The sequence below is a fragment of the Oncorhynchus masou genome, chromosome 30, assembly GCF_036934945.1.
Source record: "Oncorhynchus masou masou isolate Uvic2021 chromosome 30, UVic_Omas_1.1, whole genome shotgun sequence".
Taxonomy (NCBI): Eukaryota; Metazoa; Chordata; class Actinopteri; order Salmoniformes; family Salmonidae; genus Oncorhynchus; species Oncorhynchus masou.
Window position 1 is genome coordinate 51,135,880 of NC_088241.1, and position 22,572 is coordinate 51,158,451.

At 45.0% G+C, this 22,572-nt stretch overlaps 1 protein-coding gene across 4 annotated transcripts in view; it reads right to left on the minus strand.

Annotated features, from left to right (window-relative positions):
* Nucleotides 1–2,822: 2,822 nt before the first annotated feature.
* LOC135522724 (pleckstrin homology-like domain family B member 2) overlaps nucleotides 2,823–22,572 on the minus strand; it is a 47,024-nt gene continuing 27,274 nt past the window's right edge. For 3 of the 4 annotated variants that reach the window (XM_064949255.1, XM_064949257.1, XM_064949258.1), the window contains 17 exons: nucleotides 21,887–22,071; nucleotides 20,486–21,787; nucleotides 14,271–14,642; nucleotides 13,023–13,160; nucleotides 12,745–12,882; nucleotides 11,704–11,832; nucleotides 11,115–11,270; nucleotides 10,923–11,033; nucleotides 10,745–10,834; nucleotides 7,791–7,934; nucleotides 7,597–7,699; nucleotides 6,508–6,661; nucleotides 5,009–5,099; nucleotides 4,747–4,893; nucleotides 4,442–4,661; nucleotides 4,259–4,344; nucleotides 2,823–4,133 (listed from right to left, as the gene is read on the minus strand). In XM_064949255.1, the coding sequence (XP_064805327.1) occupies nucleotides 3,993–4,133; nucleotides 4,259–4,344; nucleotides 4,442–4,661; nucleotides 4,747–4,893; nucleotides 5,009–5,099; nucleotides 6,508–6,661; nucleotides 7,597–7,699; nucleotides 7,791–7,934; nucleotides 10,745–10,834; nucleotides 10,923–11,033; nucleotides 11,115–11,270; nucleotides 11,704–11,832; nucleotides 12,745–12,882; nucleotides 13,023–13,160; nucleotides 14,271–14,642; nucleotides 20,486–21,787; nucleotides 21,887–22,071 (3,707 nt within the window). In that variant the 3' untranslated portion in view covers nucleotides 2,823–3,992. The remainder of the gene's footprint in view (nucleotides 4,134–4,258; nucleotides 4,345–4,441; nucleotides 4,662–4,746; nucleotides 4,894–5,008; nucleotides 5,100–6,507; nucleotides 6,662–7,596; nucleotides 7,700–7,790; nucleotides 7,935–10,744; nucleotides 10,835–10,922; nucleotides 11,034–11,114; nucleotides 11,271–11,703; nucleotides 11,833–12,744; nucleotides 12,883–13,022; nucleotides 13,161–14,270; nucleotides 14,643–20,485; nucleotides 21,788–21,886; nucleotides 22,072–22,572) is intronic. The other variant, XM_064949256.1, reaches the window with a different exon arrangement.

The window sequence follows — 22,572 nt, forward strand, 5'->3', positions numbered from 1 at the left end:
TTGTTTTATTTAATCCATTTTAGAATAAGGCTGTAACGTAATAAAATGTGGAAAATAGTCAAGGGGTCTGAATACTTTTTGAAGGCGCTTGTATACATGTTTAGGATGATTTACATTGCATTTTATATTTAGAAAGATGCATTTGTAGTAAGATAAATAAACGTGCCAGTTCATGTCTATACTTGTATAGTACCTGCATTCTCTCTCTCCAGCTCCTTCACCTCTTTCTCACTGACTGTCACTCTGCCCCCCATGGATAACAATTCAGCTACTTTGACTGGAATTAAAGGGAAACAATATGAATATGTTGATCTAACATCCACTCTCTGTTACACCACATCACTCAGTGCACCTCAGTTCGGTCCAGATGTCAGGGGTGGTGGTGGTCTCTTGCCCTTCCCTGTGACCCTGTTGAGTGATGTCATTCTCTCTGACCCCTCCACTCTCTCCCTGACTCCATGCTCCAGACAGACAGAACAGCAACATCAGCAGACCTACAACAGCACCACTTATTCTGAAATGATACATCTTTTAGACATGATGTATTCTATAGGCACAATCCCCTTCCTTATATACATGCACAAGTGAGGGAGCCACCACATGAGAATTTAACATCTGTTTCTGACAGAAAAACAAGAACTTCAAGAACTCGCTGATTGAACAGAAAACTATGACAAAGATGAGGTTATAGCAGGTCTCGATTATCTGATGTTCTTTAAGACCGTGGGAGAAGTGACCCTGTTCTTTGGTTGAAGGTCTCTCCTCATGTAACCCTTGTGTGTATACAATGTGCCAAGAGGACTGAGAGCCAGTCTGAATACAGGACCAGATCACCCATCTAGCGGTTCTGATACAACACTGCTGCTTCTGATCACAGAGTTTCCCAGTGACGTTTAGCATAAACAGAACCTTTACATGGATCATAGACCCTTCCATCAAATCAATGTCTCATGAAAACATGTTATATTTTCAAGAAAAATGACCAAACACATTTTTAAGTGACAATATGTTCTTACTTTAATATATGTTCTTGCTTTTTCTGTATGCAGAAATAAAGATACATGCATTGATAATCAATAGCATAAATACAGCATGATATAGCTACATGATAAAAAAAACTGCCATTTAAAAAATATATAGTGGGGCAAAAAAGTATTTAGTCAGCCACCAATTGTGCAAGTTCTCCCACTTAAAAAGATGAGGCCTGTAATTTTCATCATAGGTACACATCAACTATGACAGACAAAATTAGGGAGAAAAAAGTCCAGAAAAATCACATTGTAGGATTTTTTATGAATTTATTTGCAAATTATGGTGGAAAATAAGTATTTGGTCACCTACAAACAAGATTTCTGGCTCTCACAGACCTGTAACTTCTTCTTTAAGAGGCTCCTTTGTCCTCCACTCGTTACCTGTATTAATGGCACCTGTTTGAACTTGTTATCAGTATAAAAGACGATCTAGAAGAAAAAGAAAACGCACACCTATTAAGACGAGGTGCTGGCTAGCGGAATAGAAACTTGAAAATAAAAGAGCCGCACACTCTAGGAGCTCAGATGCAAAAATGTAATACCAACGTTTTGACAGCCAAGCTGTCTTCATCAGGGTATAATCACAAACACTGCGGGATGACTTGTTTATATAGTGTCAAAAGACACAGGTGTCTGTAATCATGGCCAAGAGTGGCCTAATATCATTGGTTAATAATCAAATATTAAAATGTCATACAAAGAACAGCATACAAACAAATGGATAGCATACGATCATAGATTAACTTGACTACACAAGTTTACAAACAATTACAATGGCAAAGTCACAATAATCACAAAGCCATTCTTGTGATTATTGTGACTTTGCCATTGTAATTGTTTGTAAACTTGTGTAGTCAAGTTAATCTATGATCGTATGATATCCATTTGTTTGTATGCTGTTCTTTGTATGACATCTTAATATTTGATTATTAACCAATGATATTAGGATGATCCAGAAGAAGATTGGGAGAATGTCATATGTTCAGATGAAACCATAATAGAACTTTTTGGTAAAAACTCAACTCTTCGTGTTCGGAGGACAAAGAACTGCTGAGTTGCATCCAAAGAACACCATACCTACTGTGAAGCATGGGGATGGAAACATCATGCTTTGGGGCTGTTTTTCTGCAAAGGGACCAGGACGACTGATCCGTGTAAAGGAAAGAATGAATGGGGCCATGTATCATGAGATTGAGTGAAAACCTCCTATCAGCAAGGGCATTGAAGATGAAACGTGGCTGGGTCTTTCAGCATGACAATGATCCCAAACACACCGCCCAGGCAACAAAGGAGTGGCTTCGTAAGAAGCATTTCAAGGTACTGGAGTGGCCTAGCCAGTTTCCAGATCTCAACCCCATAGAAAATCTTTGGAGGGAGTTGAAAGTCTGTGTTGCCCAGCAACAGCCCCAAAACATCACTGCTCTAGAGGAGATCTACATGGAGGAATGGGCCAAAATACCAGCAACAGTGTGTGAAAACCTTGTGAAGACTTACAGAAAACGTTTGACCTCTGTCATTGCCAACAAAGGGTATATAACAAAGTATTGAGATAAACTTTTGTTATTGACCAAATACTTATTTTCCACCATAACTTGCAAATAAATTCATTCAAAATCCTACAATGTGATTTTCTGGATTTTTTTTTCTAATTTTGTCTGTCATAGTTGAAGTGTACCTATGATGAAAATTACAGGCCTCTCATATTTTTAAGTGGGAGAACTTGCACAATTGGTGGCTGACTAAATACTTTTTTGCCCCACTGTATAATGGTTAAAAAGCACATCAATGCCCGATAATGAATCAAACGCCTGGCTAGCCCAACCCCGGATGCTTCATATCTGAAAGGATACAGTAGAAATAATGGGCAGGGTGGAATTGAGTCATTGAAGTAAGCATTTCACTGTTAGTCTCCACCTGTTGTTTATGAAGCAAGTGACAAACATGGATTGGATTTGCTTCCATCTGTCCTTTCAGTTCTACACTCACTGCAGAAGGTGGTAGGGTAGAGTTGGGATGGTTTAGGGGTCATCCTCTGTCCCTCAGACTGTTCAGCTGTCATCCTCTACTGATGAGAGGGAATAACTAGATGTATATGATGGTGGGAAGGAAAAGCATCATGACTGAGCATGAACATACAGTAAGCCTATATGCCAAGGCTGCTCACCATTAAACATGAAACAAGGCATTAAATACAACTAAATACAACTCACAGCTACCATATAACTATCTGGTTAGTCAGCGATAAAATACGCAGCGAAAGCTCGACCAGCATGATTATAATCTGTGAGGGTTAACCAATATGATCCTGTATTTATTCTACCACTGACATGTATAAGGCTGCATCCCAATGACAACCTATTCCCCAAGTAGCAACCTTGGGTATTATATTTTACCACAGATGACTTGACCTTTGGCTACACTAGAAGACGCAATGGAGGACATTGGCCTCATGAGAAAAGACAACATACAAAAAGATTAGCACCTCTGGGTTATGTAGCAAAAAACACACGCGCGCACACACACACACACACACACACACACACACACACTCACACGAGACCTGAGGTCTTTGGGGATGAGTAAATATCAGTAACTTGCCGCCTGATCATTTGACCCTACACAACCTGGAATTGAAATGACCGTTCTGTTTGCTTGTTTACTAATGATGCATAAAAATACTGGCCAATCCCAGCGGAGCTACTGTGAGAGTTAAGGCACACTGTTGGAGAACACGTCCTTGGACATTTCTATAATAATAAAATACAGAAATAAAAACAGTCCATCTGTGTCAGAGAAAAGAGGAGCTCGTCCTGTCGTCGTAACCACACGCTGGCTGTATCCTTCCACTCCGAAGCACCCCTCTTTACACCATGAACTGAGTGTATCCCTCCGACGCGTACAGATCAAGTCTCCTACCCCATAAAGTGGGTGTATCCCTCCGCCATGACCATATTACTCCTTCTACACCATGAACTGAGTGTATCCCTCGGCCCCAGTGACAATGACATCCATCCAGATCCTCATGGCCTCAGGAGAGGGGGCCACCATGTAATAGACCCTGTCATGAGTCTTCACACTGAACGTCAGACACGGGTTAGGACTCTGGAGGGGGGAGGGAAGGATGGGGAGAGAAGAATAGGGATCAGATACAGCAAGGCTACAAAGATTCAGCATTTAATAAGAGAAAGACCGTGTCTCACACACACACACAACAAATGAGTAGGTACCTTGTGTGCGTTCTTTAAGTGGTCATAGTAAACTTCCTCTATTGCTTGGAAGTAGATGACCCCTTTCAGCTTGGCCTCATGCTTGTCTGCAGCAGAGACAAAACACACAATCAGACCAGAAGATTAGGACTTTGAGGTGTGTGTTACTCACACTCCAGTCCATGGTACCTGTCTGTTCTATACCTGAGAAGTAGGAGAGCGTTCGTCGGTTGCGGTCAAAGACGAACCAGCGTTTCTTCCAGGTCTTGATCTTTCCCCCCATCTTGACCAGGAATCCTCGGCATGTCTTCTCCGTGAGGGACAGGTGGAAACAGGTGTCAGCACTGTGGCCCGCTGACTCTATATGGGCTTTTAGGTCAAAGTCATCCTTTCGAACTGGCAGGTAGCGCGTCAGAGGGCGGGACTGTGGGGACAGGGGTTAAAGGTTACTCTAGTGGTCAGCAATCTTAGTCCTGAAGAGATACTGTTTCGTAAGCCTACTGTTTCACCTGTGCTCTCTGTTTCTCCCGTAGTTTCACCTCCCTGTCGATGAGTTTCTGTCGTCTGTTGGTCTCCTCCTGCAGTCGTTTCTCCAGATCCTCCCTCCTCCTCCTCTCCTCCTCCAGAGCCTGTTTGCGTGACTCCATCTCTTGCTCCTGCACCAGACACAACACATGCTTTACTTTAGATTTCAGTGTGTGTGTGTGTGTGTGTGTGTGTGTGTGTGTGTTTGTTTGTTTGTTTGTTTATCTGTGCACGTGTGTATGTTACCTTGTGTTCTATGAGGCGATTCTTCTCTGCCTGAGCCTGTCTCAGCAGACGCTCCATTTCCTCCAGTTTGGTCACGTTAGACGTACTGGCACTGCAACACACACACCAACATTCTACAGGCTGGGAATGATGCAGCACAGGACTGATTCCCCCCATGGAACACACACAGTCATTAAGAATGGGCCCTGCTGGAACACATTGGAACCAGCCTGGACGTGTGTGTTTGTCACAGCAAAGTCTGCTGCTTTTCATTTCCACTTCAAAAGAAACACCTGGAATAAGTCTGACCCCCCCCCCCCCCCACCCACTAACACCCACTAACTCCTCCTCTATCCATTTCCGCTTCATCTCTACCATAATCCTTCATTCCTTCTCTCAACCCTCTTCCCTCTCGACATCTCTTCGCTTACATTTGAATCATTTAGCAGATGCTTTTATCTAGGGCGACAGTAGTGAGTGCATGCATTCTCATCTTTTTTTTGTACTACGGCGTTGCAAGCACCATGCTCTACCAACGGAGCCACACGGGGCTTCTCTTTCCTGTTCCTGTCAGAAAGAGGCCTCTCTCTTACATAACAAGTACACACACACACACACACACACACACACAGCGTTACAGAGATGCAGTATTCCATATGGTGTTCCATTCCCGAGGCTACGTGGATACTCCTTTGGGAATTATCCTGATTGGAGCACTGTGTGTGTGTTTGTATGTGTGATTACAGCGCCATGCGGATCAGAGAGGTAATCCAACAGGAACACTAGCCAAGAAATATAAGCAACCTGAAGCTCAGACTCACTCCCTCACTCCCTCCTGCTTACCTGCATAAATGAGAGGGAATGGAACCTGTGGTCCATTCAGATGCTCCAAGCTAGTCCAGTCCAATTTAACCCAAAAATAACCAACCAGAGTAAAGACCCACAGAATACAGAATCTGTGCCGTGAGTTCACAGAAACAATCCCATTTTACCTTCAGTCCAATCCGAAATGAAACCACAAACCCTAATTGTGCTTTGCTGTGTCACGGAAAGCTCCACAGTGCACAGAAACAAGCAAACAGCTAACAGACTAACCCATCTAAAACCTCTCCAGAGCGAGAGATACAGAGTCAGCGAGAGAGAGAGAGCACTCTGCATGCAGAACACATGATTTCACCCCAGTGAGGCTGAAGCCCAAATCTACCACCGCTCAATAGCTATCCCCACTTGTAACCTGACTCCCCTAACCTTCAAACCCCCCACGAGGAGGGAGCCTAAATGGCGGGAGAGCTACAGGTCCATTTGCAAACATACTTTTTACATTAGCGCTACACAAATACACACAAATGTTTCAACATGCATGAACATTCACCTCTCTCCCTCCATGTTTCACATTATAGAAAATGAGAAACTGACTTCATATGATCGGTATGTACATTCAGCCTCTGAACACACGTAGCACACATATCCCCCTTTTCGTTGACCTCTCCTCTCTCCCCAACACACACACCCCCACCTACCAGGAGACGTTGTCCGGGGAGCAGGCAGAGATGCTGGTCTCCATTGAGTCCGAGCTGTCCACGCTCATGGTGTCGTATGCCTGGCCGTTATCACAGTGACCGTAGGTGTCCAGGTACACGTTGGACTGGGAGGCGGCGCGAGAGCTCGGCTGACCTAGACCAAGACCACACACAGACAGAAACAACAACAAAATCACACAGTCAGAAAGAGAGAGACCACTACCAAAGCACACAGGGTTCGAGAGAGAGAGAACAAAGACCAGAAACCGGCGTATACTTTAAAACAGCGCGAGAGAGAAGCTGTGCATATTTGATGTGTGTATACCATCGAGTTACCTGTCTGTACCCCTCCCTGCACTGAGCCCTGTTCTCCATGACCGCCCGCCACCTCAGGGACCACAGTCTGACCGTATGGTACAGACTGTTGGCCCTCCCTCTGATCACACTGACCAGCCACGGTTAAAGCACATACAGCAAACTAAAGGTGCAAAAAGTTACCACAACCAAAAGGTCCAAATAACAATGTCCAAAACCGTATAGTCCAAAAAAATAGATCCCAGAACAAAATGAACAACCACAAGCAGTGGACCTCCAACCTGACTGTCACTACGAAGGGAGTAATGTAACACTACAGTAGGGTACAACAAAGACACACACACAGGAAGCCTGATACCATCACCCAAAGAGGGTCAGAGACACACCACACCCCTCTGATGACCCGCCCCAAGGGACAGGCTTCAATCTCACACACACACACACACACACACACACACACACGTTATCCATGGGTTACTAGGACCTATTAACGGATGCTTCACAACAGCAGAGCATTTCCTGCCTCTCCTCAAATCTCTCTACAAACAAATAAACAAACCATGCGTCTGTCCACCCATCACACACACACACATCTGATGATCCATCTTTTTTATAGGTTGAAACCCTTGCCTTATAAGGTAAGCTGTGTGACTAACTTGTCCCGAGGGTCACTGGTGGTGTGACAGACAACTCTCCTAGACAAACTCCTCTTCCCTCCCCTCTCACTACTTCAGTTTCGCGGTCAGTTTACACATGCGTGAGGTGTGTCCTCACCCTTGTGCAGGCGCCGTTTATCTGTGTCTCTATTGGAGGAGACAGACATGGCCCGGGGTAAAATACTGCCACAGCTAGAACTCTGGACCAGGGGCTGATGGGACTGTGGAGGACCAGAAAGAGAGAGATTAAAGGTGTGTGTGTGTGTGTGTGTGTGTTTGAGAGAGAGTGAATGTGTGTGTGTGTGTGTGTACCTTGTTAGGCATGCTGCGTCCTAGTGTAGCACAGTTGAACTGAGGGGTGACGATGGACGTGGTCTTCTTCCTGGGTAATGTGTCACTCAGGTGGGCCCCACCTTCTTTCACTAACCTCTTTCTCTCCTCCAGTGAACGGAAGTGCTGAACACACACACAATAGTCAGAATCGCACACACACACACACACACACACAGCACAGGACACAAACACAAACACACACACACACAACAGCACAGGACACAAACACACAGCCTTTACCTGCCTGTTGTGGCTGTGTTTTTTGACAGGCAGAGGAGGAGGAGGAGAGTCAGGGAGGGGAGAGGGGTCACGATAGGTCACCATGTCCTCCGGCCAATGAACCGAGGGGGTTTTGGTGAGAGGGGGGCGGCGGGGCAATAGGGGTTGGGAGGAAAAGGAGGAAGGACAATCGACAGGAGAGGAGGAGCGACAGAGCTTAAAGAGGAAGAGAGGAACACCATCAAAGAAAGAGAGTACAGCAGACAAAATATAAAATCTAGAAAAACTGAAAAGGCAAATGCATGGAGAACTGAGGAAGACATACAGTGCATTCGGAAGGTTTTCAGACACCACCATAGGGATGGTGCCAGGTTTCCTCCAGGTGAGATGCTTGGCAATCTGGCCAAATAATCCAATCTTGGTTTCATCAAACCAGAGAATCTTGTTTCTCATGGTCTGAGAATACTTTGGCAAACTCCACGTGGGCTGTCATGTGCCTTTTACTGAGGAGTGGCTTCATTCTGACCACTCTACCATAAAGACCTGATTGGTGCAGTGCTGCAGAGATGGTTGTCCTTCTGAAAGATTCTCCCATCTCCACAGAGGAACTCTGGAGCTCTGTCAGAGTGACCATTGGGTTCTTGGTCACCTCCCTGACCAAGGCCCTTCTCCCCCGATTGCTCAGTTTGGCCGGGCAGCCAGGTCTAGGAAGAGTCTTGGTGGATCTAAACTTCTTCTATTTAAGAACGATGGAGGCCACTGTATTCTTGGGGACCTTCGATGCTGCAGAAATGTTTTGGTACCCTTTCCTAGATCTGTGGCTCGACACAATCCTGTCTTCCTTCGACCTTATGGCTTGGTTTTTGCTCTAAGCTATAAAAACAAAGAAAGTTGTACACTCCATATGTATAACCTCCCAGTAATTTATTGGGTAAAACATACAGTGACATACACTGTCAACTGTGGGACCTTATAAAGACATGAGTGTGCCTTTCCAAATCATGTTCAATCAATTGAACTTACCACAGGTGGACTCCAATGAAGTTGTAGAAACATCTCAAGAATGATCAATGGAAACATGATGCACCCGAGCTCAATTTCAAGTCACATAGCAACGGGTCTGAATACTTATGTCAATAAGGTATTTCTGTTTTTTATTTTTAATAAAAGTGCAAACATTTCTACAAATCAGATTTCACTTTGTCATTTAGAATAAGACTGTAAAGTCAAAGGATCTGAATACATTCTGAATGCACTGTAAATAATGTTATCCTCCTCCACACAAACACACCTACTGACCAACAAACATACCTACTGACCAACAAACACACGTGCCCCTTACACACACACACACACACACACACCTCGTCATCCGCTGGTTTTGGGGCGCTGTCGTCAGTGGGGGGGCTAGGCTCAGAATCAGGGAAGGGATTGGCCAGAACAGGGGCAGGACTAGGGTTCCCCCCCAGCTGGGAGTAAATTTCATTGATCTCACTGACTGTTACATAGCCCTGGAACATACCATGAGGGAAAAGGGGGGAGAGAAGAAGTGGCTAGAGATGAAGTGGACAGAGAGAGGGATAAACAATGGTGAAAGAGAGGGAGATTAAAAGTGAGAGAGATTAAATAAAGAGGGGGTTTGAGAGATAGAGAGATTCAGCCATGTTAAAACTTTTTGTTAGCTTGGTCAGTTAAACTGCAGCGACAGAGACAGAGCTGTACTGTTCCATTAGTTTCACATAGACAATGTATGAAGAGAGAAGGTTAAACATAAACAATATGAACATCTTTAAAGGCCAGTTTGTTACCAGTGGAATGTGTTATTATCACTATATAAATGGAAGACAAGAGGAGGTGTTTCTAAAACGGGCTGTAAAAAGTGCTTCTCAACCTCAAGATTCCTGGATCTACAAGAAACTATCCATCACACAACTCATTCCATAGTTCTCATGTTATCGTTTTGACCATAACCTTTTTGATACAAGGGACCAAGATTCTAAGAAACACTAGCTTAAAGTAACTGTCCAGTGAAACTCACTTTTTAAATTCTGTTAACGCGTACACAAATAATGTTGTTGACTCGTCCTATACTCGTATTTGTGGCCAAGTATAAATTGGAGAGAAAAAAAAAAAACACTTAAAAAACCCTGCCTCAAACTTGTATCTCAAACAGACCGTTTAAAAAACGCTTGCCATTTCATCATAGTTGATGATGTCATCCTTCTGAGGAGGATGAGCTGGCCAATCAGCAGTCTACTCACATTAATATTTTTTATGACCAGTATACGCCGGTCATGTTGTTGGGCTACGCCCACATCATTCCAAAACAAAAAAGCTGCTTTTTAACATACTTAATTACCATTTTTGGAAGGAAAACTATTTCACTCCATTATTTGTCATTAATTATAGGTCATATTTCATAGAAATCTGGAAAGATAGATAGAGGGAGGACATAGTACCTCAGCGCTCTTTATGGAAAGAGAAGAAAGGAGGGAGGATAGGACCAGCAGGTCAGCAGGAAGGATAAGAGAAGAAAGAGAGGAAGAGGCGTGGTCACGGGACTGGCCACTAGGAGATTGACACACGTCAGCCAACGACGCCGTATCCTAGGAAACAGGAAAGGAGGAAAGGAGAGGAAAAGAGGAGGAAGACAGTGAGACGAGGGGGACCATGGGTGGGAATGGAGAAGGTTGCTAGGCAATAGTCAAACATACCTCCTTGAGACTGACAGGGCTGAGAGGGAAGCCCCGCCCACCTGTGAGGTCAGCATACTTCTTTTCCACAGAAGCAAGGTTATCTTTCTCCTGAGAGAGAGAGAGACTAACATGCAATTAGGACTGAAATCAATGGTCTGTTGCAAAACACACAAACAGACACACTGCGTGTACATACCCTCTGCACCATCATCTGCAGGTTGGTCCGCTCCTTCAGGAAGCTGTCCTTCTCTCGCTGAGCCTGCTGGGTAATCTGTCCCGCCTGCGTATTTAGCGCCACCAGCCTCTCCTTGGAACACACACATACAGTAGTTTTAATCACACGCGCACACACACACACACACACACACACACACACACACACACACACCTTGCGTGTGACGGTGCTCCGTTGGTAGTCAGCTATCTCTCTGAGGAGTTGTTGTGTGCTTTCCTCCTTCTCCTCATCATGACGACTCTCTCTCTCCAGCTGCTGAAACTCCAGGTCCTCAAAACGCTTCGTCTCAGCTTCCAGCACCTCAGAGTTCTGACACACGCACACACACGTTTTTCTAAGATTGTGTTATAACATTTTGGCTGTCCGCAAGTGTTCAATTACTATTTTCTGCATGAGGGAGAGAGCATTTAGTCACACAAGCACAAACATACTCACACATCCACACAAAGGCATGCTCTCGCCAAACCTGCTGCACAATCATGCCTCCTCATCCTATCAAAAAACTGCTACTATCCCCCATGAGCAGGCTGACTGTGTGGAGCTTTCCTGACGGACATAATATGACACATTAAAACTGACAAACAGGAGGAGAGGTGAAGAGGAAGAGCGAGAGAGGAAGAGAGACCCTCCTGTAGATAAATGATAGGGGGAAGGAACAAGAGGATAAGGATGGGTGAACAGGTGGGGAAGGTGTGTCACAGGACATTTTTAGCAGGAAGTGTGTGTGTGTGTGTGTACTGACCCTGGTGAGCTGCTCCTGTAGGGGCTCCTTCATGGCCTCAGGACAGCAGTGGAGCTGGGAGCGCAGCTCACACACACTCTGAGACAGCTGCTCTACCCTAGCCCTCTCAGCCTGCAGCGACACACAAGCCTGACACACACACACACGACAAGCATACAAGCACGCTCAAATGTGCATATGTACGCAGAGGTACAGTACACACACACACACACAGGAATGACAAGCAGACACAGGACAGAGGGAGAGAGGATGGTAGCGTTAGTGGGAGTCGGGAGGCAGAGTTAGTTACTACAGTGTTACAGTGGTCAGGAAAGCAGAATGGACTAGAGGGCAGAGAAGAGGGAAGGACTGATACAGCTGTGGGTTGGGGATGATGAGGGTTATTATGAGAGGGAAAGGGGTCTTCAACACAGACCCCCAACAGTCCAAGACGTTCAGGCTGACGAGAAACCAGGCAAACTGGCCAGACGCAGGAGAAACAGGCTAACTGACCAGACACAGTATGTGTCAAACTAGTCAACTTTATTTTTGTCTTTCTCTCAACTGTTCATTATCCATCTTCCTCTCATCAGATCTGTAATCACCAAAATGTGTAAGGGGAAGACTCCCCCCCCCCATATGGTATGTGGTTCCTCTCTCATGTATCTGCCAGCTGTAGGGTTAATGGAACTCTCCGGAAGCAGGCCTGAACACGACCCAGAGGAGATGAGGGTGTCAACACACACACACACACACACACACACTAGGGTAGTGACCACTATACCCTGTTGTGTATTAACAGCTGTATATTTGGACCGGAGACTGCATGACAGGGATTTACACATACCAAGTCAGCTAGTCACATGTCAATCAATGTGTCATTGGGTGTGGCTAGAGAATACATACTGCAGCATGCTCATTACATATGCACACAGTGCTTATGATACCACAAACTCTTAGAAACTCCATATAGCAGTACACACACAGACACACACTTTCTCTCTCCCTCCCTCATGTTGCGTTGATCCCAGTTGCCCCAGTGTTATCACACAGTGGTATTACCGGAGTCTTCTGGTTCTGTGCCTGTTGTTCCATGTCAGACATTTTGGTGTTGAGTGTCTCCAGAGCATCTCTCTCCTGCTGCAAGGCCGCTAGCTCTGCCTGCTGCTCTGCCTCCACCAGGGCACGCTCCACCTCCACCTGGATGGAGAGAAAGAGGGAGTGAGTCTCTATCCAGCTCTACCTCTATTACCTCCTTCTTCCTCCCTTCATCTCTAACCACCATTTTTACTTCCCTCTATCCCCCTCTCTAGCACATCCCTCTCCCTCCATCCTTCTACCTCTCTGAGAGACTCGTCCATCTGGTTGTCCAGTTCTTTGATCTTCTGTTCCAGCTCCTCCATGTTGTTCAGCACCTGGATCCTCTCCTCCTCCACACGGGTCACTTCCTGCCTCCGCTGGCCCTCCTCCACCAGCGCCTAAAGATGACGTCACACTCTCACAATGGAATCTATGCTATGTTCTTTATTCACAGGTCCTGGAGAGCTACAGGGAGTGAATACATTTGTTTCCAGCCAAGAACTAACAAACCTGATTCCGTTTATCTAGCTCTTGATGATTAGTTGAATCATGTGTGTTAGTGTAGGGCTGGAACAAAAGCTACAGGTTGTCCTGAATGAGGGGTGAAAAACACTATGGTTCATAGAAAAGTTATAGGTATTAACATGATACACTGTAGAGTACATTTCTGTTATTCAATTACTCACCAGAAACTATGCAGCTGTTCATATGGAGCACACACACACACACACACACACACACACACACACACACACAGCCCACCTTAGGTTGCTATCCTTAGCACTCTCTAATCTAATAACCAGACTGTAAATATCTCATGTGTGTGTGACCTCTTACAGCAACCATTTTTACAATATCCAGCACCTCCAGGTTCTCACAGTTAAATTGAAGACTAATTCACAACAACAAACAACTCTGACCTCTAAAACAATAGGTTGCTGTGGAGGTCTAAGAAGAAAATACATGTTTGAGAGTAGGGAAAATATAAATACAGTATGTGGACCTTAAATGGTAAGGAAAGTCAGATTCCAGAGGAGTTTCCACATCAGAACTAAGGAATGTACAAGGAGGGGTTGAGCCATGACCATGGCTAGTGTGTGTTCTCTTCTGTTTACAGTGAGAGGGGAGCTCTCTTTCTCTCTACCACTCTCCTCTCTCTCCTTTAACTCTCATTTAGTCATGAGAAGCTACATTAAGCTGCATATAGCTTCATAGGCTGTTATTAAGCTTGATTAGGCCTGTGTAAGGATTGCCTGACCAGAGGTCTCATTAACAGGTTGCCAGGTAATAAACACTCTGCCTCCTGCCAATCATTTAACAAGGCTTAATTAAGCTTTACTCAGAGGAAGGACAGCAGTAGCACCTTATGTATCTGTGTGTGTGTGTGAGTGAGAGAGAGAGGCAGGGAGGTTGGCTGAAAGAAGTACAGGAGAAAGGGAACAAGAGATCAAATATAAATGGGAGAAAGAGAGAAAGCAAAAGCAAGCGAGAAAGTGAAAAACTCTCACCCGATTAGTCCTAGGCAGGTGCGCGGTGAGCGAGGTGGCGGAGCTTCGTAGGATAATGGCCGGCGATTCTGCCATGTTGTCCTGGTGGCCGCTGCTCCGTCGCTGTCGGACTGGACGCTCCTCGTCGTTACCATAGTAACCGTTCTCCGAGCCGCTACCGGCCCCATTTCCGTTCACAGTTGAGTCGGAGAAGACGGATTCTGACTCATCGTCGTCAGAGACCTGGAGTTTCTCTAGTTCCCGGTTGATCATCTGAAGGTCGGCCAGACCAGCACCGGTATTGACACTAGAACCAACACTCCTCTCCCTGTCCTGCTCCGATCGACCCAGCTCTGAACACAGAGACAGAATGGTTTCCAGCCGCTGGCGTTCCTACAACACAGCACACACAGTTAGAAGCCCACACAAATACGTACATACAGAGTTACACACACAGACATACTTAGATATATATGTACAGAGAGAGAGACACACACACACACACACAGCAAGCACATGGATTCTTATCTGTATCCAACTGAAAGCCAAATACACAGATATTACCTGTGGAAGCATGGCTGCCATTAGGAGCATTTCTCCTCACAGACACTCCACAGGGCAAACAGAATTTTCTCATAGCCCTTATATTTCTCTCAGAGAATAACAACAGCCCACTATAACTAAAACTAAACCTATAGCTAACTAACTAACTACTAGCACTGTGCTACTGAACTAGACATAGAAATTCACAAAGACAGTGGGCTGCTATCTGCAATGCACTGCTGCAGGTGAGAGAAATTAGAAACCACATCGCCCTGAGAACTGAGTGGCTGCTAGCAGATACAGTGAGTGAGAGAGAGAGAGAGAGAGAATTCATGTATGTGTGTGTCTGTATGTGTGAGAGAGAAGAGGCAGCAGGGGGCTTTCCTGCGAATGTTATTGGCTCGGTGTCAAGACTCTCCAACCGGAAAAGCCCAACGTACTACATACAACATTGGAAATATATCCCAAACACACAGGAGAGGGACTAGAAATACATCCCACATGCATACACATCTACACACACAAACAGAGGCCACTAATAACAATGGTCAGTCAACAAGTAGCAGAGTATAGCAATACTCTTGTCAATTTGACACCTGATTCAGTACTAATGGAGACAAACCGCTGTAGACCTACTACACAAAAGGAGGTGAAGCAGTACAGTTAATAACAGCAACTGGCTCTGGGTGTAACCTGATCTGATCACAAACAGCCCTGGCTCCCACAGGAGAGGATATACTGATATAGAAATGCAATCCTTCCTCTTCTCTCACCATCCCGCTCTCCTGATTTACACCCTCTCACTCTTGCTCTCCCTCCCTCCCTCCATCCATCCCTATTCACAATCTCCCCCTCTGCCCACCTCCATTTTCTCTCTCTCCCTTCCTGTCTCTACCCACCACTCTCAATTCAATTTCAATTCCATTTAAGGGCTTTATTTGCATGGGAAATAGATAAACAAAAGTGAAATAAACAATAACAAATGTTTACAGGAAACATTATTTTGAAACTTTTGTGAGTGTAAAGACATTTCAAATGTCATCAAATAGTTACAGGGGTACACACAATGCCGTCGAGGGTACGCCAAATAAATATTTTATTGTTTTTGTAACTTTATTTCTTCACATTTTCAAACAGGACATTTATATTTTCCAACGGGGCTATACATTTGGGTGAGTTTTTTCTCTCTCTCGCCTGCGTAGCCTCATTTCACTGCCAAAAAAACAATTAAACCATCCACTGTTCAGTGAAATAACCACACAATATCAAATACTGGTAGCCTAGTCAAATAATTAACATCCAATCACATTAACCGTTACTCTCTCGCGGGAAAGCTTCACTCTTGCGAGGACTTTTAGAAACATGACAATTTGAAAAATAAGCCACCAGAGTTTTTGGAGCGAGAATAAACATGACTTTAGAGTAGTAAGACATGTATCAAAGCAACAGATACCATTAATAAGAAGGGGCTAGAAGCGTCTTATAGGGTGAGCTACCGAGTGGCTAGGACAGGCAAGCCACATACTATTGTGGAGGACTTCATTCTTCCTGCTGCCGCAGATAATATGGCTGGGACAATGCTTTGGGAAAAGGCCATAAAAACAATACAGACAATGCCTTCATCAAACAACACTGTTTCACGATGCATCAGTGACATGGCAGGAGATGTTTGGAAACAATTACTGCTTCGCATACAAGCCAGTGAATTCTATGCATTACAGCTGGATGAGTCAAAAGACGTGGCAGGCCTGGCACAGCTTCTGGTATATGTCCGTTACATTTATAGGGGGTATATTAAGAAACATATCCTCTTCTGCAAACAAGGACAACATGAGAGAATATTTTTAAAGTACTGGACAGCTTTGTGACATCAAATGGACTTTGGTGGTCAAAACGTGTTGGTATCTGTACTGATGGCACAAAAGCCATGACAGGGAGACATAGTGGAGTGGTAACATACGTGAGAACAAGAGAGCCTCATCAAAATTGCAACAAGCGGTTCTGTGAAAATTGAATTGAATCAGAAGCCACTGTCAGATAACTTTATTTCTTCACATTTTCAAACAGGACATTTATATTTTCCAACGGGGCTATACATTTGGGTGAGTTTTTTCTCTCTCGCCTGCGTAGCCTCATTTCACTGCTCAGGAGTTTCTTGCCTTGGCAAATCGCGCTGTTAAGACACAGATGCCCTTTGCAACCACGCACTTGTGAGAGTGGATTCTTGGCCCTCACTAGAGGTCGACCGATTAATCGGAATGACCGCTTAATTAGGGCCGATTTCAAGTTTTCATAACAATCGGAAATCGGTATTTTTGGACACCGATTTGGCCTTTTTTGTTTTTAATTAACAATTTAATTTAACTAGGCAAGTCCGTTAAGAACACATTCTTATTTTCAATGATGGCCTAGGAACGGTGGGTTAACAGATTTTTACCTTGTCAGCTCGGGGATTCAATCTTGCAACCTTAAGGTTAACTAGTCCAACGCTCTAACCACCTGATTACATTGCACTCCACGAGGAGCCTGCCTGTTACTCGAATGCACTAAGAAGCCAAGGTAAGTTGCTAGGTAGCATTAAACTTATCTTATAAAACACAATCAATCATAATCACTAGTGAACTACACATGGTTGATGATATTACTAGTATATCTAGCGTGTCCTGCGTTGCATATAATCGATGTGGTGTGCATTAGTGAAAAAAGGACCATCGTTGCTCCAACGTGTACCTAACCATAAACATCAATGCCTTTCTTAAAATCAATACACAAGTATATATATTTTTTAAACTGCATATTTAGTTAATATTGCCTGCTAACATGAATTTCTTTTAACTCGGGAAATTGTGTCACTTCTCTTGCGTTCTGTTTAAGCGGAGTCGGGGTATATGCAGCAGTTTGAGCCGCCTGGCTCGTTGTGAACTGTGTGAAGACTATTTCTTCCTAACAAAGACAGCCAACTTCGCCAAACGGGGGATGATTTAACAAAAGCCATTTGCGAAAACAATCACAATCGTTGCACGACTGTACCTAACCATAAACATCAATGCCTTTTTTTAAATCAATACACATAAGTATATATTTTTAAACCCGCATATTTAGCTAAAAGAAATCCAGGTTAGCAGGCAATATTAACCAGGTGAAATTGTGTCACTTCTCTTGCATTCTGTGCAAGCAGAGTCGGAGTATATGCAACAGTTTGGGCCGCCTGGCTCATTGCGAACTAATTTGCCAGAATTTACAGAATTATGACGTAACATCGAAGGTTGTGCAATGTAACAAGAATATTTAGACTTAGGGATGCCACCCGTTAGATAAAATATGGAGCGGTTCCGTATTTCACTGAAGAATAAACGTTTCGTTTTCGAAATGATAGTTTCCGAATTCGACCATATTAATGACCTAAGGCTCGTATTTCTGTGTGTTATATTATAATTAAGTTATGATTAGATAGAGCAGTCTGACTGAGCAATGGTAGGCACCAGCAGGCTCATAAAGCATTCAAACAGCACTTTTGTGCGTTTTGCCAGCAGCTCTTTGCTGTGCTTCAAGCATTGCGCTGTTTATGACTTCAAGTCTATCAACTCCCAAGATTAGGCTGGTGTAACCGATGTGAAATGGCTAGCTAGTTAGTAGGGTGCGCGCTAATAGCTTTTCAAACGTCACTCGCTCTGAGAGTAGTTGTTCCCCTTGCTCTGCATGGGTAACGCTGCTTCGAGGGTGGCTGTTGTCGATGTGTTCCTGGTTCGAGCCCAGGTAGGAGCGAGGAGAGGGACGGAAGCTATACTGTTACACTGTAACTAAAGTGCCTTTAAGAACATCCAATAGTCAAAAGGTATATGAAAAATATATGAAATATCAAATCGTATAGAGAGAAATAGTCCTATAATTCCTATAATAACTACAACCTAAAACTTCTTACCTGGGAATATTGAAGACTGATGTTAAATGGAACCATCAGCTTTCATATGTTCTCATGTTCTGAGCAAGGGGAACTTAAACGTTAGCTATCTTACATGGCACATATTGCACTTTTACTTTCTTGTCCAACACTTTGTTTTTGCATTATTTATTTTATTATTTATTTAAACCAAATTGAACATATTTCATTATTTATTTGAGGCTAAATTGATTTTATTGATGTATTATATTAAGTTAAAATGTCATTCAGTATTGTTGTAATTGTCATTATTACAAATAAATAAAATATATATATTTTATTTAAAATCGGCCGATTAATCAGTATCGGCTTTTTTTGGTCCTCCAATAATCTGTATCGGCGTTGAAAGATCATAATTGGTCAACCTCTAGCCCTCACTAGCATGAAAACTAAATACAGGTACAGACTGTGTCGAAAATTATTTAAGACAGACTCTCTCCAATACAACCCAACATTGCAGAGTTATGTGCATCCTTTGAAGCACATCCTTCTCATTAGCCTGTGTTGAGTCAGGTTTTATTGGGAAGATGGCTTAATAAAGAGCAAAATGATTGATTATTATTATTTATGCCCTGGTCCAAAAAGAGCTCTTTGTCACTTCCCAAGAGCCAGGTTGTGACAAACACTCCCACTCATTCTTGTTTAATAAATGTATCATATAGTGTGTGTGGCAGACTTACAATGATGACAAAAACAACATTTGAGAATGTGCTGACCCTGGTGCTAGAGGGGGTACAGCTGGAGGTTGAATGTTTGAAGGGGTACGGGACTATAAAAGGTTTGGGAACCACTGCCCTAGTGCAACGGTATCTAGATGTAATTTGTATTTGTGGTCCTGGCAACTGGGCCTTTTTTGGAACACCATTATTTTTGTTTTACTGAGATCTCCCTCACCCAGCATAGGAGCAGCTGGTGGAGATAAATTCCCAATAGTGAAATCCGGGACAGAGTAGTAGTGAATGTTCTCCTGTCTCGCCTCTAGAGGGCAGAGTAGATCCAGAGTTAGCATTCAGAGGAGACGCATCTCAATAGTCTACAATAGTGAAGATGAAGGAGAGGAGACTAAGAGAGGAAGCCATTTTAGACTATTGAGATAAAGCCTAATTCTGTTGAGTGATTGGTGCAGAGATGTGTGTTTCCAACATGTTTGTCTGTTCTCCCATGAAGGCAGCCTTTACATCGCCAGGGAAAATACTTTGAGGAATGATCCTCTGGGAATATTCAGCACACCTCAGTTGTGGCTGCTCGTCTTTATTTTGGACTTAGCCCGGTTTACTTTGTGTGTGTGTCAGAAAAAGAGTGTGTGCATCCACCTGCCCTATATTTCTGTTATCCTAATACAATCTGGTTCTAGCCCACATCTGACAGTTCTTTTATGGGTTCCTAACGATCCAAACCAACCTAACTGTGCTGAACTGCAGATGGCCCCACTTACGGAACCACACACACAAAACCACAGAGGGCCCAAAAAAGCCAGTGTTTTCCTCTAAACCGGACCCAACCCAGCGGAGTAGTAAGAATAGCTGAGCATGTTAACATAGGCTAGCAGCCAGAGGCAGTACTTCCCTGAGGGAACATATGTTCGTGTGCATGCATATTCATCTGTGTGTATATGACCCAACAGTGTAGCTCCCGAAGAGTGTGTTAGGAGGTCGAGAGGTCAGAGGGAAGATATCTGATTCCACCTCAAAGCCTTGCCATTTCATTCAGATCTTTAAAAAAATACACACACACACACACACACACTACTCACCAGTCTCTCCACCTCCTGTTCTCGTAGTCTCTCATCTCTCTGGCGATGGTGGTAGTCAGTCAGTTCTTCCTTCCCACTCAGGGAGCTGATACTGCCACTCCTCGCCCTGAACCCCACCGGTGGGGTCACCCCCGCCCCCAGCCCCACTCCTCCCTTCCCAAATGACTGCCTTCGTTCCCCTAAAGCTAAACCTGGCTCTAAACCTCCCTTCCCAAAAGACTGTCTCTGTTCCCCTAATCCCAAATTAGGTTCTACCCCTCCTTTTCCAAAGGACTGTCTTCTCTCCCCCAGACCGAACCCTGGTTCAAGCCCACCCTTCCCAAAAGACTGTCTCCGTTCCCCTAACCCTAGACCAGGCTCCAGGCTGCCACCTCTGTGCTCCCTCTCCCCGAAAAAAAGCTCTGGTCCAGGGGAGACTCCGCAGCTGGCTGGCCACTCTGGCTCCTGGAGGCTGGATGTGGAGCTGGTGGAGGTGAGGCTGAGTTTCTTGGCCACGCGGGGACTGGAGGAGCCCCCTGATCGGAATGGGACAGTCACGTCTGGAGGGGCCTGGGTGGGAGACTTTGGGGAGGAGAGGGAGATGGATACCACCCCCTCACCTTGGTTCCCCTTGTGATTCATGTTTTGGGCCTGGCTGTAGTTAAAGTTAGTGGTTTGGTTGTAGTTGTAGTTACTGTTTGTGGTGTGGTTTTGGCTATTGTTGTGAGAAGAGTTACGTAGAGGTTCAGAGCGCCGCGAGGTCGGGGGGAGGGTAGAGAGCACCAAGGCTCCATTATCATGGGAACGTGGCGACGATGGCAGGCAGAGGCGGGGCAGAGAGAGGCTGTGACTTCCTATCATGCCGCCTATCGACCCTGCAGAGTACTTCCTGGTTCGGTTGCTAGGTGTCGGCTCATGGTTGCCATGACTTCGGCGTCCCAGGCGGGGGCTGGAGGGCACGCTGGCTGCTCCACTGGTTGGAGAGAGGGATGAGCGTGGAGGAGGAGAGGAGAGGCTCTCACCACCGGCCACTGAGTTAGAGGAACCTCCACCGTTCCACATCGACAACAGGGGGGAGGAGTTTGGGTTTAGTTGTCGTCGCCCGTCGCCAGGGGAGGCCAGCAGGCTGTCTTGTGATTGGTAGGATTGGTTCCGGGTCATGGAGGATCGGGAGGAAGGGGGGTCAGAGCGCCGAGAGGGGGAGGGAGGGACCGCGGCTTTGACTGAGAGGGGCGGGCGATCAGAGCCATAGAAACGCCTAGCCTGCTCTTGATAGGCTGACGACATCGAGGTGGGTGAGGTCACAGGCGTGGTGGGTGGAGACTGGGAGAGAGGGGAAAAGACATTAGAAGTGTAAAACCATGTCCATCTAGTGCATTCCTCAGTTCTGCTGGGGTTCGTTGAGAGCTACAGCTGTCATACCTGTGTCATACTGAAGTAGGAGGGGCTAGAGTCCCCATTGGCTCTCAGGCTGGTCTCCAGGGCGATCTTCTTTCGTTGTAAGGTGTCCATCAAATCACGGAGCTCTGAGGCAGAACGCATCCCTCTTGCACTGCCGGCCCCTCCCACCACCCCATGGCTGTAGTCACTACTGAACTTCAGATAGTCTGGGGAGGGAGGGAGAGGAGATGGGGAGGGAGAAGAGTTCAACTTTAAGTTGTAGAAGTTGCATGTACAGGAAACACATGGTATACCCCATCCAACGAAATGCTTACTTGCAGGTTCCTTCTTGACAATGCACCAGTAGATACAGGAGGAGAAAGCAGAAAAGAATACACATAAGACATGTTGTTATTTTAAAGTGTCTTATCTAAGTGAACAGTTAAAAACCATCCTCTACACGAGCTCTCTGTCCATCATCTGTTTCGTCTGTTGAAGCCTATAGGTCTGAGGGTGTTCTTATTATTCTGAGAATGTCTCTGTGTATAGGTGCGTCAATGTGTGCCTTCTTCTGTGTGGTTTTGGTCTGAGAGTAAAGGAAAAAGTTATATGGTGGTTGTACCTGCAGCTAAGTCTATTCATAGCTGGACTTGGCAGGATACTCATAACCCAAACAGCAGAGAGCTGCCAGTAAATGGCCTATAACACTAAGGGCCCAAGAGCCAACA